Source organism: Apodemus sylvaticus, chromosome 15 (assembly GCF_947179515.1).
Source record: "Apodemus sylvaticus chromosome 15, mApoSyl1.1, whole genome shotgun sequence".
Taxonomy (NCBI): Eukaryota; Metazoa; Chordata; class Mammalia; order Rodentia; family Muridae; genus Apodemus; species Apodemus sylvaticus.
In genome coordinates this window covers 42035367-42050049 of record NC_067486.1, presented here as the reverse complement: position 1 = coordinate 42050049, position 14683 = coordinate 42035367, and the positions used below count along the sequence as shown (strand labels likewise).

At 40.4% G+C, this 14683-nt stretch overlaps 2 protein-coding genes across 4 annotated transcripts in view; one reads left to right on the top strand and one right to left on the bottom strand.

The window, feature by feature from the left end:
* Positions 1-14683, bottom strand: part of Cmss1 (cms1 ribosomal small subunit homolog) — a 311896-nt gene that overhangs the window by 216984 nt on the left and 80229 nt on the right. The gene's annotated exons all lie outside the window — the stretch shown is intronic.
* Positions 4232-14683, top strand: part of LOC127666360 (filamin A-interacting protein 1-like) — an 82389-nt gene continuing 71937 nt past the window's right edge. The window contains exons 1-3 of the mRNA XM_052159236.1: positions 4232-4481; positions 5177-5350; positions 10973-11151. Coding sequence (XP_052015196.1) covers positions 4236-4481; positions 5177-5350; positions 10973-11151 — 599 coding nt within the window. The 5' untranslated portion in view covers positions 4232-4235. The remainder of the gene's footprint in view (positions 4482-5176; positions 5351-10972; positions 11152-14683) is intronic.

The following is a 14683-nucleotide window of genomic DNA, read 5'->3' as shown; positions in this document are numbered from 1 at the left end:
TGCACTCACTAATAAGTGGTTATTAACCTAGAAAGCTGGAATACCCAAAACATAATCCACACATCAAATGAGATACAAGAAGAAAGCAGGAGTGGTCCCTGGTTCTGGAAAGACTCAGTGAAACAGTATTTGGCAAAACCAGAACGGGGAACTGGGAAGGGGTGGGAGGGAGGACAGGGGAAGAGAAGGGGGCTTACGGGACTTTCGGGGAGTGGGGGGGGGCTAGAAAAGGGGAAATCATTTGAAATGTAAATAAATTATATCGAATAAAAAAAAAAAAAAAGAAAAAAAAAGAAAAAAAAAAAAAAAAAGGTAGTGTACTAGTGGTGCTTCCTGAAAGCACCAGGGCACCACTATTTGGCATTTAGTATTTAAAGCAAAAAGCAATTATACACCCCCCCCCCCTTGCAAGCTTTGGGAAATGACACTTAAAAAATCCTAAACCACCATTGCAAATACATTTTTCTTTACCTCGGTCTGTATCTCTGGGCCATGCACAGATGTATTTAAAATTGCCAAGAGAAACAATGAAGTCACTGATAGTACAATGCTTGAGTATCATGAAATTCATGCCTTTGTTTTCTTCCTCTCCGTAATTACTCCTCATTACTGATCATGCTGTGGTTGTTGGCAGAGGGGGAAGGAAACTCCACCACTGTAAGCATGTGGAGACATATTCACTCCGCAGACCAGGCACCTATACATGCTGGGTCTGCTCTCAATCAATGTGAGCACTGCTCCACTAATCAGTGATAATACAACTACACGCCCCAGCTCCCCCAACAGACCTGGTAGTCTCAGATGAAAAACAAGACACAAACTATGATCATGTTTAAAGGAACAAAAATAATGATATTAAAATTTTGGAGTTGTTTTTCTGTTTGCAGGCTGTCACTGGCTCTCTTTTGGCAGGGTTCAGCTTTGCCACTTAGGAAGGAGGCAAGAGCAGCACAGAAAGAAGCTACGCAGAGGCTTCTGCTGCAGCCTGGGCAGCTTAGAAAAAGAGCGATTCTCGTGAGCAAGGCTGAGCACGCGCTCTGCTGAATGAAGCTTCTGGTACCTTGCTTCATTGGAAGGGCATACCTTAGGAAAACTGATAAGGGAAAAGGAATACTTACTTATTACTAACAGAGTTCAGGGTGATTCTTAGTCATAGGCAGTTGTTCCCTATAAGAGTATGTAATCAAAGAATCATAGAATACGGCATAGAAATCCTCTAAGAAAAATACAACTAAAGAGGTAAATATTTTTTTAATCACTTTAAAACTGGATTTTTTTTTAATTAGGTAGGCAAGGTGGACTTTTTCAAATGCCTTTGATTCTTTCATGTGTGCATCTTCCTCCATCCATAAGCGGAATCTGGTTTCCCACTCTTGTATCGGGGCTGGCCTTGTGATGTACACATCAACCCATAAAGCAAGAGCTTGAGTTTCAGTTGTCACACTGTTGCTGCTCTGCTCTGACACTACAATGGTGAATGTGGGCCTAGCCTACTGAAGGAGGAGAGCAGAACTATTGTCGTATATAGAAACTCCAAGTAGCAATCTGCTAAAGTCCCAGCATTCCAAATAGCCTACAGCTACATGCATGTGAAACACTGTATCTTAGACCACTGCAAGATGGACGAAGCTACAGAGTGAACTGCAGAATTCTGAGTCATGGCGGCCAGGACTGCTGTAATTTTAGAATACTTTAGAACAATGATATACACCTGAGGCAGAAGGCCCACAAAGTACAAGGAATAAATCAGTCACCCTGTGGAAGACTCACTCAAATGGGAGCATCGGGGAAGGTACATCCCAGGAGATGACGGTGATTAACATATCAGGGCTTGGGGCACAGCTCTGTAGTAGAACAAATAACTGGCAACATCCCCAGCACCTCTCCCCACCCAGTATAGACATCTTTTCTATAGTGCAGAGTAAGGGAATCCTTGAGGCGTTCAAGAAAATATAATGGCTGGAGAAAAATGATTAGAAACGCGATTTACAGTTATCTTTGCTCTTCTTATTCTTCAATACATTTTCATAAGGCAAATACAATGTTAATATATGAGTGTATGAACACCATTTTACAAGTAAATTGGTATATGTACAGTAGAATTATCTATAGTCCTATCTTCCACTCATCATAATGTCTACCTGATATGGTTTAGTTCCAGTCACTTCAGAGGTTGTGAACAAAGGTTTGTCAGAGTTCAGGTATTTGGAGCCAATCCAAGTAACAAAGTAATGAAATATATTATATGCAAGTTAACACACACACACACACACACACACACACACACACACACACACATCCCTACTTCTGTACTTTTGCTTTTCTTAAATAAATGAACTGTCCCTGGATCCTCAGGAAAGAGCCAGTGATAACTTCTGCCACGGATCACTGTTCATTGATGTTGTACTTATGTTAGGAATTCCCTATAGTCAGGCAGCAAGCAATATGTCTTTTTTTTCTTCTTTCTTTTTTGGACAGTTGTTCTGTATTTGTCTCAAGCAATATAGCATATTGGCATTTTGACATCGGGTTTTTTTTTTTGTTTTTTTTTTTTTGTTTGTTTGTTTTTTTAATGTGGACTCAGTGCTTTCACTTCCTATATTGAGAAAGTTCCCTGTACTTCCATGCCCGCAATACACAAAGATACTATTCTGTACTTCAGTGTTCTCACGGGTCTTGAGGTAGCATGCAAAAGGTGTTTCAGAATGCTCCCTTTAGAGGAACAAGCATCTCTAGAGATACTTTAGGACACAAGTACTTCACAGCTCATAATTTCACTCATATTTTTTCCTAAAAAATATTTCTAAGAAAAAAATGCATATACAGTAGGAAAAAATATTAGCAAGAATGCCCTAAGTGACATATTGCTAACAGTGTCTGTTTGATGGGGAAGGGTAAATTATTTTAGAAGTCTGTGAAGAGAAAATGGGTAAGTAAATAGTATATTATTCACACAATGAAACTCTATAGAGCAAGCAAAATATATAAACTACAGAAAAAAGAATAAAGATGATTTTTAAAATATAGGATTAAAAACAAGTTTCAGAAACATCAACATGCTACACGTATTGGCTTAAAACATGTAAAGCAATACTATATATTGTTCAGTGATATGCACATAACTGCTTCCACAATACACTACATGCAAAATTGCTTTCTCTTATACATAGTAACTAGCTACAGTTTCACAAGTATGCATGGTAATACACGGCTGCAGTTATCATGTGTGCTTGCAGTACCCCTCCCCTAGATTTTAAAGGATATTACTAGGTACTGAAAGTAAGCACTAGTGACTTAATGATTTGAGAGGGTGATTCAATTAGAGTATGGTACTACATGACTGCAATCTCATTCAGTATCCTGAAGGCAGCCAGGAGGGTTGCTACAGTTTGAGGACAGCCTGGTTTACATAATGAGTTTCATATATAGTGAAAATACTTCCTCAACAAAATGAACACCAGAACGCTCTCTGCCTGTGTGTTACTGGAGTCCTATAAGCTTCAATCTAGTCCAAAAGCTCCACCATAAACTGGCTTTTCTTGTTGTTCATGTGGCCCATCCCTGGTGAGCTATTCTGCCCAGATACCACTGTTGAACACACGAGAATACCAAATATGAGCCGGGACGTATCTCAGCTGTACTCTTGGAATTTTGATAGGCTGTTAGAAATATAGTTAAGGCAGTAAACTTTGCCTCAATAACAAAGTAACTTAAAGTATTCTCTAGCAGATGTTCTGACCTGCCTTTCTCAATGTGCCAAAAGCTCAAAAGTTAACAAGACAAAAACATACTTATAATAAGTAGCAACAACTTCAAAAGGAAGTAATACGAAACTAAAGAAAAAATCATTAGCACACTCATCCTTTCACAGTTTCGTGAAGTATGTCTTGATGTAAGTAAGCACTCTGCCACAGTTGGTGGTATGACCTGGGTTCTTGTGGTGGAATGTGTGGTGGGTGAAGTTCAAACACAGTCTGTTTACCCATGGACATAAGTGGCTTTAATCACAGCAGAACAAGCTTTTAAAATGTTGACTTTAAAAGGAGAAGTGTAAATAAGACCATGATTTATGAATCTGGTAATACCCTTCTCTCTTGTACATATTAGAAAGATCAAGTTTGGGGCTGTGGTAAATATTACAAGAACGTAGTGTTGTTAAGGCGTAATAGGTACTTATAAAACTCTATGTCTAGTAAGAGTTACAAATTGTCTTCTCGTCTTCCAGTCCTTAAAGAATGCGTTCCAGAAGCAGCAATGCTGAGGGCTCAGCCCCAAAGCAAATCCCAAGACATAGCAAATGCCAGGATGGTATCCAGGACATGAAGCACAGAGCACCTAAAAAGGACCCCTCTAGCGAGTCAGAAGGGGCCCTTCCACATCCCGTGTCAGAGAAGTCACGCACTGGCAAAGGCCACCAGACAGAAGACCTCTCAAGAGATGACTTACTATTCCTCCTCAGCATTCTGGAAGGAGAACTGCAGGTCAGCTGGGCTGGGGCCATCCCTACCACTATCTAACGGGAAGCCTGCTTATAGATTTGGGGTGCTTTCTGCTAGACAAATTAATAGCTGTGGTTCATATTCATGTAGCAAAGTTTGGCCACACAGAATTCTCGTCTACCAACTCAAAAAATAATTACAATTAATCACACCTAAAAGGGGGTTGCCATCTGACAAGAAATGGGCATGCATGCATGCCATGAAAGGCCACAGCCTCTGCTCACAGGCTCACGGCACGGTTATGCCAGATTGCTTCTACATTGATTTAAACAACAGAGAGCATTCTGGACCCATGGAAACCAGCTCCTCAGCAGCATTAATCATTTCATTTTATAAAAACCTACACATGGCTGCTACACATAAGAATCTCACTTCCTAACTTTTGAAAGCCCAAATGACAGTCCACTGAGGGGTAGCTCCTCTCCTGTTAGAAACCAATGAAACAGTCCCTCAATGCAGTAAAGTGACCATTCTGTACAATACTGTTAACTGCTAACACATAAGCGAAGTATAAGAAGAATGAAGGGACACGATTTGGTCACCTTCTCCAAGTGGTACCAAAAATGGCTCACTTATATTTGAAAGAGCATGCAAAATACCATCGGCTGTTGCAAGAGACTCTGTACTGAGTCAGGGGGAGGTAGGCCATCTCTCTGAAATACTGTTTGTTCTTCCAGGCTCGAGATGAAGTCATAGGCATTTTAAGGGCTGAACAAATAGACCTGGCTTTGCTGGAAGCTCAGTATGGGTTTGTCACTCCAAAAAAGGTGTTGGAGGCTCTCCAGAGAGATGCTTTTCAAGCAAAATCTGCCCCATGGCAGGAGGACATCTATGAGAAACCAATGGATGAGGTAAGCACCACACCAGGCATGGGTGCTTAGAAGGCAGAAGCACACTGTCAGCCAAGAGCGTGGGCCAACCGAGTGATCGTGGCATGCACCTCTGTTCAGTTCTTCACAATTTCACGTTCCGATGCCCTTAAAACCTACCCAGATCGATCAACACTACACATTTTATGGTGGAGAAAGATGAATGAGAGCCAAGAGACTTCCATCTTCCTTTGTTTCTTGTTTCTTACAATCACACTGAAACATAAAATGGAGGAGCTCACATCTGCACAAACCCTGCAAGCATGTGCATTTCTTCTGGGGCTTGACGGCTATCCAGACTATAATAAAGAGCAGACCCAGTTCAATTATCAAGGTTAAAAAGTGAGGTATTATGTCATACAAAGTTTGACCATTAAAAAGAAACTATCTAAACTATCCAAAAAAACAGAGTTTTAGGTGATGGGATACCTCTGTTCTTCAAACACTGACAGTGAAGACCTCTCTCCTACCCACTACATCCTGTGGAAGCAAGGGTGAGGAGCACAAACATGGTCCTCCCTGCCTACAGATGAGATGCTTCTCCTTTTCCTTGGTTGAAGTTTCTAAAACTCTGACATCCTTTCTTATTCTTTTATTTTCCTCAGAGACCTAAATGGAAATTTTCATTTTTATAAAAGGAAACAGCTAAGAATATGAGTTAAGGCTGGGAAAATGAAAGCAAGTTTTGGACAAATTAACCCCCACCCCCCTTGCTCTGGCAATCTAGCTCAGGACTGACCTCTAATGTTCTTGTCTTAGGAATCTCATGAGGGAAGACTACTGTCTTGCCAAATTCTGAAGTAGTTTGGTCATGTGAATGTACTTTTCTATGTGGTGAGGATGAGACCACCCAGAGTCTGTTGATTTATGCCTTAATCCAAATTTTAAACAAAGGGAACTGAGGCTGCATGCAAGTCAACAACGCTCAAACTGTCCTGGCTCCCAGCATGCTCTTGCGAGCCTTGACAAACACGCCAACTGCATGCAGTACAATGCAAATCCATTGTTGGTGAAAATACGCTGAATAGGACTCATCAACTGGCAGTCCTGCTCTTGGCCCCTGTAAACTATCCCTGAATGTTACTCCTAATCTCTTCTGGCTTTACCAATCCAACATCCTTTGATGGCCACTTCACAGATATCCCTCTACGTACCAACACCCACACACAATCTCTTACACAGTGCCACCTCCATGTTCTGTCAATTTTTCTCTTCTCATGGTTTCCACTTCACCGTTCTAGAATTCTTTGTCCTCAGCTATCAGTTTCCTGAAGCCCACTTAATTACTTAAGTAATTAATAGCTCAGTGTCTGCATTCCTCTATTTAGTAGGTAAGAGATGAGAAGAGACATCCAGAAAATAAATGGTAGTTCTAACAAGAATTCATTAGATGAGACTAAGAAGGGAGTGGACCATTAAGACTAGATCTTTTATATTCACAGTAGGGAATGTGCATGAAACAAGAACCATGAGTCAGATAACCTAGAAGGGGCTTAGCTCACTCCTAAATAACAGGAACATAGAGGAACAACTTCTCTTTTTGGCTGATGTGAGATGAACGCTGATACTGAATGGCGACAGGAGAGGCATGAGAGCCTGAAGAAAAGAGAGAGAGCAGATTTGTGGTACAGTGTGAGTAAGAGGATAGAAAGGACCAGAACTCACTCCAGAATCTTTGAAATTTCGTGTTTCTTTTTAACTTGGAGTTTTGTATTAGACGCCAATATTGCAGTTGATGCCTAAAATATTGCTAGTTCTTCTTAAAGTCATCACAGAAAATTTAACATTCAGACTCTCAAAGATACTTCAATAAAAGTACTAGAGTCTTAAGACAATTCTTAAAGTATTTTGAAGAATTTAACTTAACGTTATTTTAATCATTTGCTTAATTCATATTTACCAAAAAGCTAATATATAAAGGTTGTCATGGTCCCTGCCTCCGAGGTGCTTCCTATTGAGAAGAGGTCAGATGACATATGACCTTACAGGGTAGCACAACAGAGTACTGTGAAGGGCTGTAACAGGCAGGAAGAATGTAAAGTGGACCAAGAAAGCCAAGATCCAAAGAATGAGTAGGGATTAGTCAGAACATAGTCAATCCCAACTCCAGCAGTAATGAAGACTATATTCTGAAACTGCATCATTAAAGAATAAAAGAAAATGCTGAATGAGATATAAAACCTCAATTTTCAAAATTCTCAAATGCATGGGTAAGCTACATAAAGAAAGATAACCATGAGAGTAAGAAGTAAGGGCGAAATTTCCATAGACTGGCTTTTCATTTGGTATATTCTGAGTCTTTTTTCTATAACCCATAAACTTCCAGTATTGGGCATTAAAGGACAAATCCATTTGAAACACAACCTGTGACCTTTTGACATTATTTGACAATGTCTGGAAGGGAAGAGAAGGGAACAAAGGAGAGCTGTCAAGAGTCAGGGAGCAGCATGGAAGGAGGCCTGAGTCCGGCCCAGCCTCAGGGTCAGTCTGTGGTGCTGAGAAGAGGAATCCTAGCACTATTAAGGAAAACCAGGTGTCAGTCCAGACAAGGCAGAAGTGTGCTGTTTTATGACTAGTAGATTCGGTTACCTTCAATTTACTAAACTGGCCAAACAATTTTCCTGATGTCTAAATTAGCTTTATACATAACTAGTATATTTAGAATAAATAAATGAAAGACAATTGAAGAAAAGACAATTTTCATTTTGCCAAGAGAAAAATGAAAACAATAAGGAGAATCACACATCTATCCATCCAACCCATACTAGGGTGGTATATTTAAAACAAAGACCATCATTAGTTCCATTTAAAAAGTCAGTAGCTAAAAACAAACAAACAAAAATAGTAAAACTCTCTGTGCTTTATTTTTCTGACCATGGATAGGAGAATGCCAAGCTGACCAGATGCATTTTGATGATACAGGGGCAGGAGTCAGGCTTACTAACTAGAAGTTACCAATGCACAGAAAACATTAGGAAGCCATTTCCTGAGTCTTCTACCCTGATGTCCCATAAAATGGCTAACAAGTATTGCTTCCATTCCCAGCTTCAATCTACAAGGAAGGAGAGAACAAAGACGGGGCAGTCTCTGATAATCCTTCAGCACTTAATGACATAGTGCCTTACCATGGTCCCTAGTAATGCCAGAGTTTGTTTTCTCTACCTAGTGAAAGCAGAAGGACTTGGCATTCAAATGACAAAAAAAGCACTTGAATACTTCTCGCCTTATAAAAATTAAGACACCAGATTTCATCTAAGAAATCATTAAGTCCATTGATATACTTTATAAGTGAAGAATCTAAAGTATAAAATAGAACAGTGACTTTGCCAAACTCCATGTGCTCAGGAAGACTCAGGTCTATGGTGTGACCTGTCAGGAGAGCGTAGAGACTGAAGCAAGAAGCACTGTCATATCTTCTAAGATGCATACCAATATATTAAGTCATGGAAGAAGCCTTCAGACACAAACTAAAGCATCTCCAGAGTCTACACGTTCTTCGGGAGCATCTTCTCTACGAGGTCATCATGCAACAGCTTTCCGATTCCTATTGTCACAAATGCAAACTGTATGGTGATTGTAGGAGAGTCGCACCATTTTTCTAGAGTCATGGGATGTGAGGGAAGGAAGTCTCAGGGACTTGGGCTTTGATAGGAAGAGGCAAACAGTTCTGTCAAGGAACAAATGGAAGGAATAAAAAAGGTCTGGGGCGGGGGAGGAAAAGAAGGCTTCTAGATCTCAATATTACGATACAGCAATCTTCTATCACTGAAAATTCTAAAAGTTCCCTGAACCCAATGTGGCTCAAAGTTGGGTGGGAGTCCATGGAAAATGGAATGAAAATGAGATGGAAGTCACACAAGCTACAGTTGACTCTGCATACACCAGTGGTTCTCAGCTTCCCAGTGCTGGGACCCTTTAATCCTCATGCCATGACACCCAACCATAACATTATTTTTGTTGCTACTTCATAACTGTAGTTTTGCTGGTTATGAGTCATTATGTAAATACTTAATATGCTGCATATATGTGAACCCTGTGAGGGTTGTTTGACCCTCAAAGGGGTCGAGCCCACAGGTTGAGAACCACTGGGATAGAGACTGAATATTCCTACTGGGGAAAGAAAATACTATCCATCAGGGGATGCGAAGCGCTGGGAGGGAGACCAGGTACCAGAGGCCATGGACCAAATGCGTGGTGCCGACTCTCTCCAGCCTTCCTCCCAAGTCTGTGATAAATGAACCAGTATCACTGCACAAGGTGGAACAAACACACTAGAAAGCAAGAAGTTTATGCGTCTATAGCCTCTCTGTGCAATGAATTTTCATTTTAGTTCATTACAAACTAGATGATGATACATTATATGATGATTTTTCCTATAAAGCAAAGTTTTTATAGTATATATTCATTGTACATGGTACTATGTAACCCAAGGACATTTTCATATAAATCTACATTGTATGCTGGCTGACTAAAGTTAAAACATCCAGAAAATTACAACTATCTACCTAAGAATATACTTATTTTTATTTTATTCCTTTGCAGTTAGTGAACTTCTTCCAGATATTTATTTCTACTTTATTAAATATTTATGGCTGATCTAATTCCAGGGCCAAATTTAATTCAGTGTTTTTCCTACATCAACTGATTCTTAGATTAAGTTAATCTTATCATTCTCTTACTCTTAAACTCTGAAAGCAGCTTACTTAAATCTTCTACACAACAAACAAACGAACGAACGAACGAAGAAAGCCAGCAAGCTTGACATGACTACTTCTGCTGGCCCCTGAAATGGGAACCAAGTGTCATTGCTTTCATTCTCAGTGTCAGTCCCCACAGCCACCTAAGAGGGGGCAGGCAGTCATTCTCTGACAGTCCTTTAGCACTCAGAGCTCCGCCACTCACACTGTGCCCAACTGTTTCTTAGGTTGATCTTGCCTCCCTGAAGGAAAGTATAAATCCTTTCAGCTCAATTCTCTCTTGATTTCTCCATGTCCCTAACGTGGAATTTTCAGACATTTGTAAGTGGTTTAAAAGCTTGTTTTAGAAAAAAATTAACACTACGTTCTTAGAAACTGGATATCAGCAAGGTCTCAATAGGCAGGCAATACAATTTAACAGTCACAAAATAACGGGCAAAGATTATTAAAATCAACAATGACATAGTCAAATCTTTTGAGAACATCTGATAAATTGTCATAAACCCACATAAGAAAACTGAACAGTCAAGGAAAGAATTTAGATGTCAGAGAGAATTCATCAGATTCTAAACTACTTCTTAGTTTCTAAATTTTTTTTCTAAATCATTTGGTTACTTTGTGCTTTGGATTTTTCAGTTAATTGCATGCCTTTTAAGACATGCATCAAATATCATAAAGTGGCATGTGGCATTAAATTCACAAGTCAGAATTTTTCAATCTTACATGATAAAACAAAGCAAAAATCGGTATTTGCATTTAATCTGTAAAATCATGTTTTTAACACTATCCAAGGAGTAAGAAACATATTAAGTTAATGTAAAAGCACAGAAATATGTAAAAGACAGAAATATAAAAGTATTGTGAATAATTTCTAATTAACAGGCAATAAATACATTTTCTCTTGCAGTTGGATAAAGTTGTAGAAAAGCATAAGGAATCTCACAGGCGGATCCTGGAACAACTCTTAATGGTAGAAAAGTCCCACCGGCAAACTATAATGGAGATGGAGGAAGAAAAGAGAAAACACAAGGAGTATATGGAGAAGAGTGATGAATTCATAAACTTACTGGAACAGGAGTGTGAGAGGTAAGTGCTGCACAGGATGGAACAATGACCCCTCCTGCAAACTATTACAATGTTACGGTGGGCTGCAAGGGTTAATATGAAGCATATTGTGGTCTCAAAGATCTGAGAGTCCGTGGTGAGGGAAGCCTACATCTAATGTTATTATCAACACAGCACAATAATAATTATGGGAATATAAATACTGAATCCCTAATTCTCTCAGGGAGAGCTACTGAGAATTCTGCACCAGGAGTGAGAGAAAGTGTCCCTAAGCAAATGTTCAAAATGACTTTCAGTGTGAGGGAGATGAGTGTGGTGGGCAAGTGGTGTGGCAAGAAATGGCATGAGTATTGAGGGAAGTCAGAGGTTCCACACAGCTATAGAAGCGGGTGTACGCTCAGGAAGAGAAAAGCAAACACGGGTACCTAGCCAAAAGCTCTCACACAACACACTGTTTGTAACACAACCACAGAATAACACAGACAAAAGGATCAAAACCCTAGCCGTCTCAACTGCTTTGCGCAAAAAATTCTGTCTTGTTTTGTGCTGGTTTTGAGACATGGTCTTGCCGTGTGTCACATAGACTGGCATCAACTGAGCTGGAGACAAGCCTCCTTGCCTCACCTTCCAGAGTGCTGGGATTAAAGGCTTACACTACCAAACTGAGCCAGGAAAGTTCCAATTAGTATTTTAGTTAGGACACCAAAGTTCCACCATTGTCCTAGCTAATGGTGGGGTCTCACTTCTTTTCAGAGACACTGACTTAAGCATCCTTGTGCCCTATACACACTCCATTTCCCAGGTTGTTCATGTGAAACACGGGAGGAAAAGTGAGAAATAGCCTAGAAAATCTACACCTTATGAACTCCTGAGGTATCTGCAAGAACAGATTTCAACAGCTCAAGAATCTGGCACCAAGGGAAGATTCAACTCAGACATTACAAATATACGATTTATTATTCAATGAGACAATGTTATATTAAATATGATCTTGAAGTCCTGTGGTTTGGCACTAGTGGCCTAATTTGGCCCCCATACTGTCTTGGCATTGACTTGCTAACAGACACTTTCTTTCATCTCCCCATACTGTGAACATTCACTGAGCACGGTCAGAGTGTTGCCTGGCAGAGAACAAAGAGGTGCAGGCTGACCCTATCCAGGGGCTGACCACATGAGACGCAAGAAGACAGAGATGTAGGCTGAGAATGTGAAGGGCTGATGGAGTAGTGTTCTCATGTTCACGCTGCTCAGATCTGGAGCAAGGCTAGGGCGACCATCCAGAATAACACTAACACTGGGAAGTAGGTGCACATGGCTGTTTTATTCCAGAGAGCAAAGAGGAATAACACAGAAATGTGAATTAAAGATCAGCGGAAATAGCACACAGGCTAGAGGGAAAGAAACTGAGGTAAGTATACAGCTTGGGATCAGCTTGCTACAGATGGCATTTCTACAGGTAACACATGAGCTCAAGAGGAAGAACTCAATGCATTAGTTTTTGTCACACACGATACAAACTCTTAAAGGATAGTCAAACTGAACAGGGCATTGCAAATAAATAAAAAGTGTGACTAGGTTAGATGACAGCGTACTCCTTGCTTAGCCAGTGTCACAGGTGAGCGAGCAGTCACCCGTTTCTACTGCAAAGGAAAAGCTCCCAGATGGAACCATTTGGGTGTGAGAACGTCAAACCTACTCTCAACTCATAGCACACACAGGTTTCTTCCCTTGCTCTGCCTGTACATACAATTCCTGTCTCTTGGCACTGTTGGTACATTCCCCTCAACACTAGCTCCAGCCCGCTGCAAGAAAGGCTGCTAGCCTCACATGGCTTGACTGACATCCGCCTAATTTAAGGCCATGAACACGAAATTCCTGAGTGAACACCATCTGACAAAACAGAGCACGGGAGAAACTCCAGCGGGAGAAACTCAACAGAGTTTCTTGTTTACATAGAATGTACACACCATCACTGAATCCTTTACACTGTGGTGACAGAATCACCCATTCACAAAAGCAAGACTACCTTTTCCTAGAGGAACACAGGACAGTGTTTACCCCTTGACCCAAGTGTTGTGAGTCCCTCTAGAATTTGTGGACTCATACTACAGTAAAACAAGATCTGAACCCTACTTCAAAGCAGGTTGGGAGAGTACTGTCTGATTAAACAGTCTGGGGAAAAAACACTGTGAGGGTTTAGCATTCTCTGTATCAGTTAATATCTACAGAGAAAAAAATTAAGTAATTAATGAGACTAATGAGACCTTAGAGGATACAATAATGGATTTCAAATGAAGGCTCAATTTTTGTGTTTTCTTTGGAGAATTCATTTTATGTGAGAAAGTCTAAAAGAGCCTGATGTCACACACTGAGTTCAGGCCAAAATGTTTGCTAAGTGATGTCGCTGTCATAATCAGTAAGCAATTGGCTTTCCCACTGAGGATGGGTGGGGGCAGGGGCAGTTCTGAAGAGCATGGTCCCAAGCTTGTTAATGCAGTGTCCCTGGCTGAAGTCTGTGTGGTTTGGTGGGTTCACACTACCTACTCACACCATGTTTCATGACAGCTTCTTGCTCAGTGACGTGTTTGGCTGAGGGAGCACGTGTGTCACTGACCTGGGTTCTATGCACTTGGCTGAATTAAAGTGCAGTCCATGTGAAAGCTTTACCCTGAAGCACTGCCAGGAATTGTTGGCCTTTCTGGAAGGCATCACAGGAGAGCCAAGGAAAAATCATTTTCAGTCAGTATAATTTTGCAAAAATTTCCTGTGAGTGAAATGCTGATTTCATATTTGCTTTCAAAAAACCCTGCAGAATTCTTTAGTGTAAATGGGGTATGGGGGATGCAAAGGAGAAAAAAAATTCTTCTTTAAAAACCATTCATTCTATGACTAAAACAAAGCTCATCTATTACTAGATTTATGCTTCTGAAAGGACTACTAAGTTAGGAAACAGATAATGTTATGGTGACCGCACAAAAAGGTGGTTTCAACTCAAGAAGTATCTAAAGCCCTAAATTACATTTCAAAATATCTTGGCTAGTGCTGATAATCCAACTTTACAGAGCAGAAACTCACATTTTCTTCTTAGAAGCCACATGGAAGAAAGCATCACAAAAATTGACTTCTATTCCTTTTCTACCCTGTTTTGACTAGCTAGTGACTGGGGGGGATGTGCACACGACTGGTGGAGGTCAACAGGGGTCACAGTCACAGGCTGGTTCTTTGATCACTCTGCACCAGTCCTTCACTGTTCGGGTCAGTGAAGAACAAACCACTTCCAGTTTTCTTTGATGAGAAATAACTTTAGTCCATCAGGTCCCCTCTCTAACATGACAAGCCTATGGAGTGGAATAGACTTGCTTCAGGCAAGACAATTGAAATGTTGAGTCCTACATGACCTTATTGTTAACACACTCATTAAATAGACAACTTAGACTGTTTTCAATTCCTTCTCTCAAAAACATCAAACGCACTGGAGGCTTTGGACATAGGCCCTTGAAATACACCAATGAATGAGTATACCAAGCATATAAAATTTTATGTAAATGAGTTA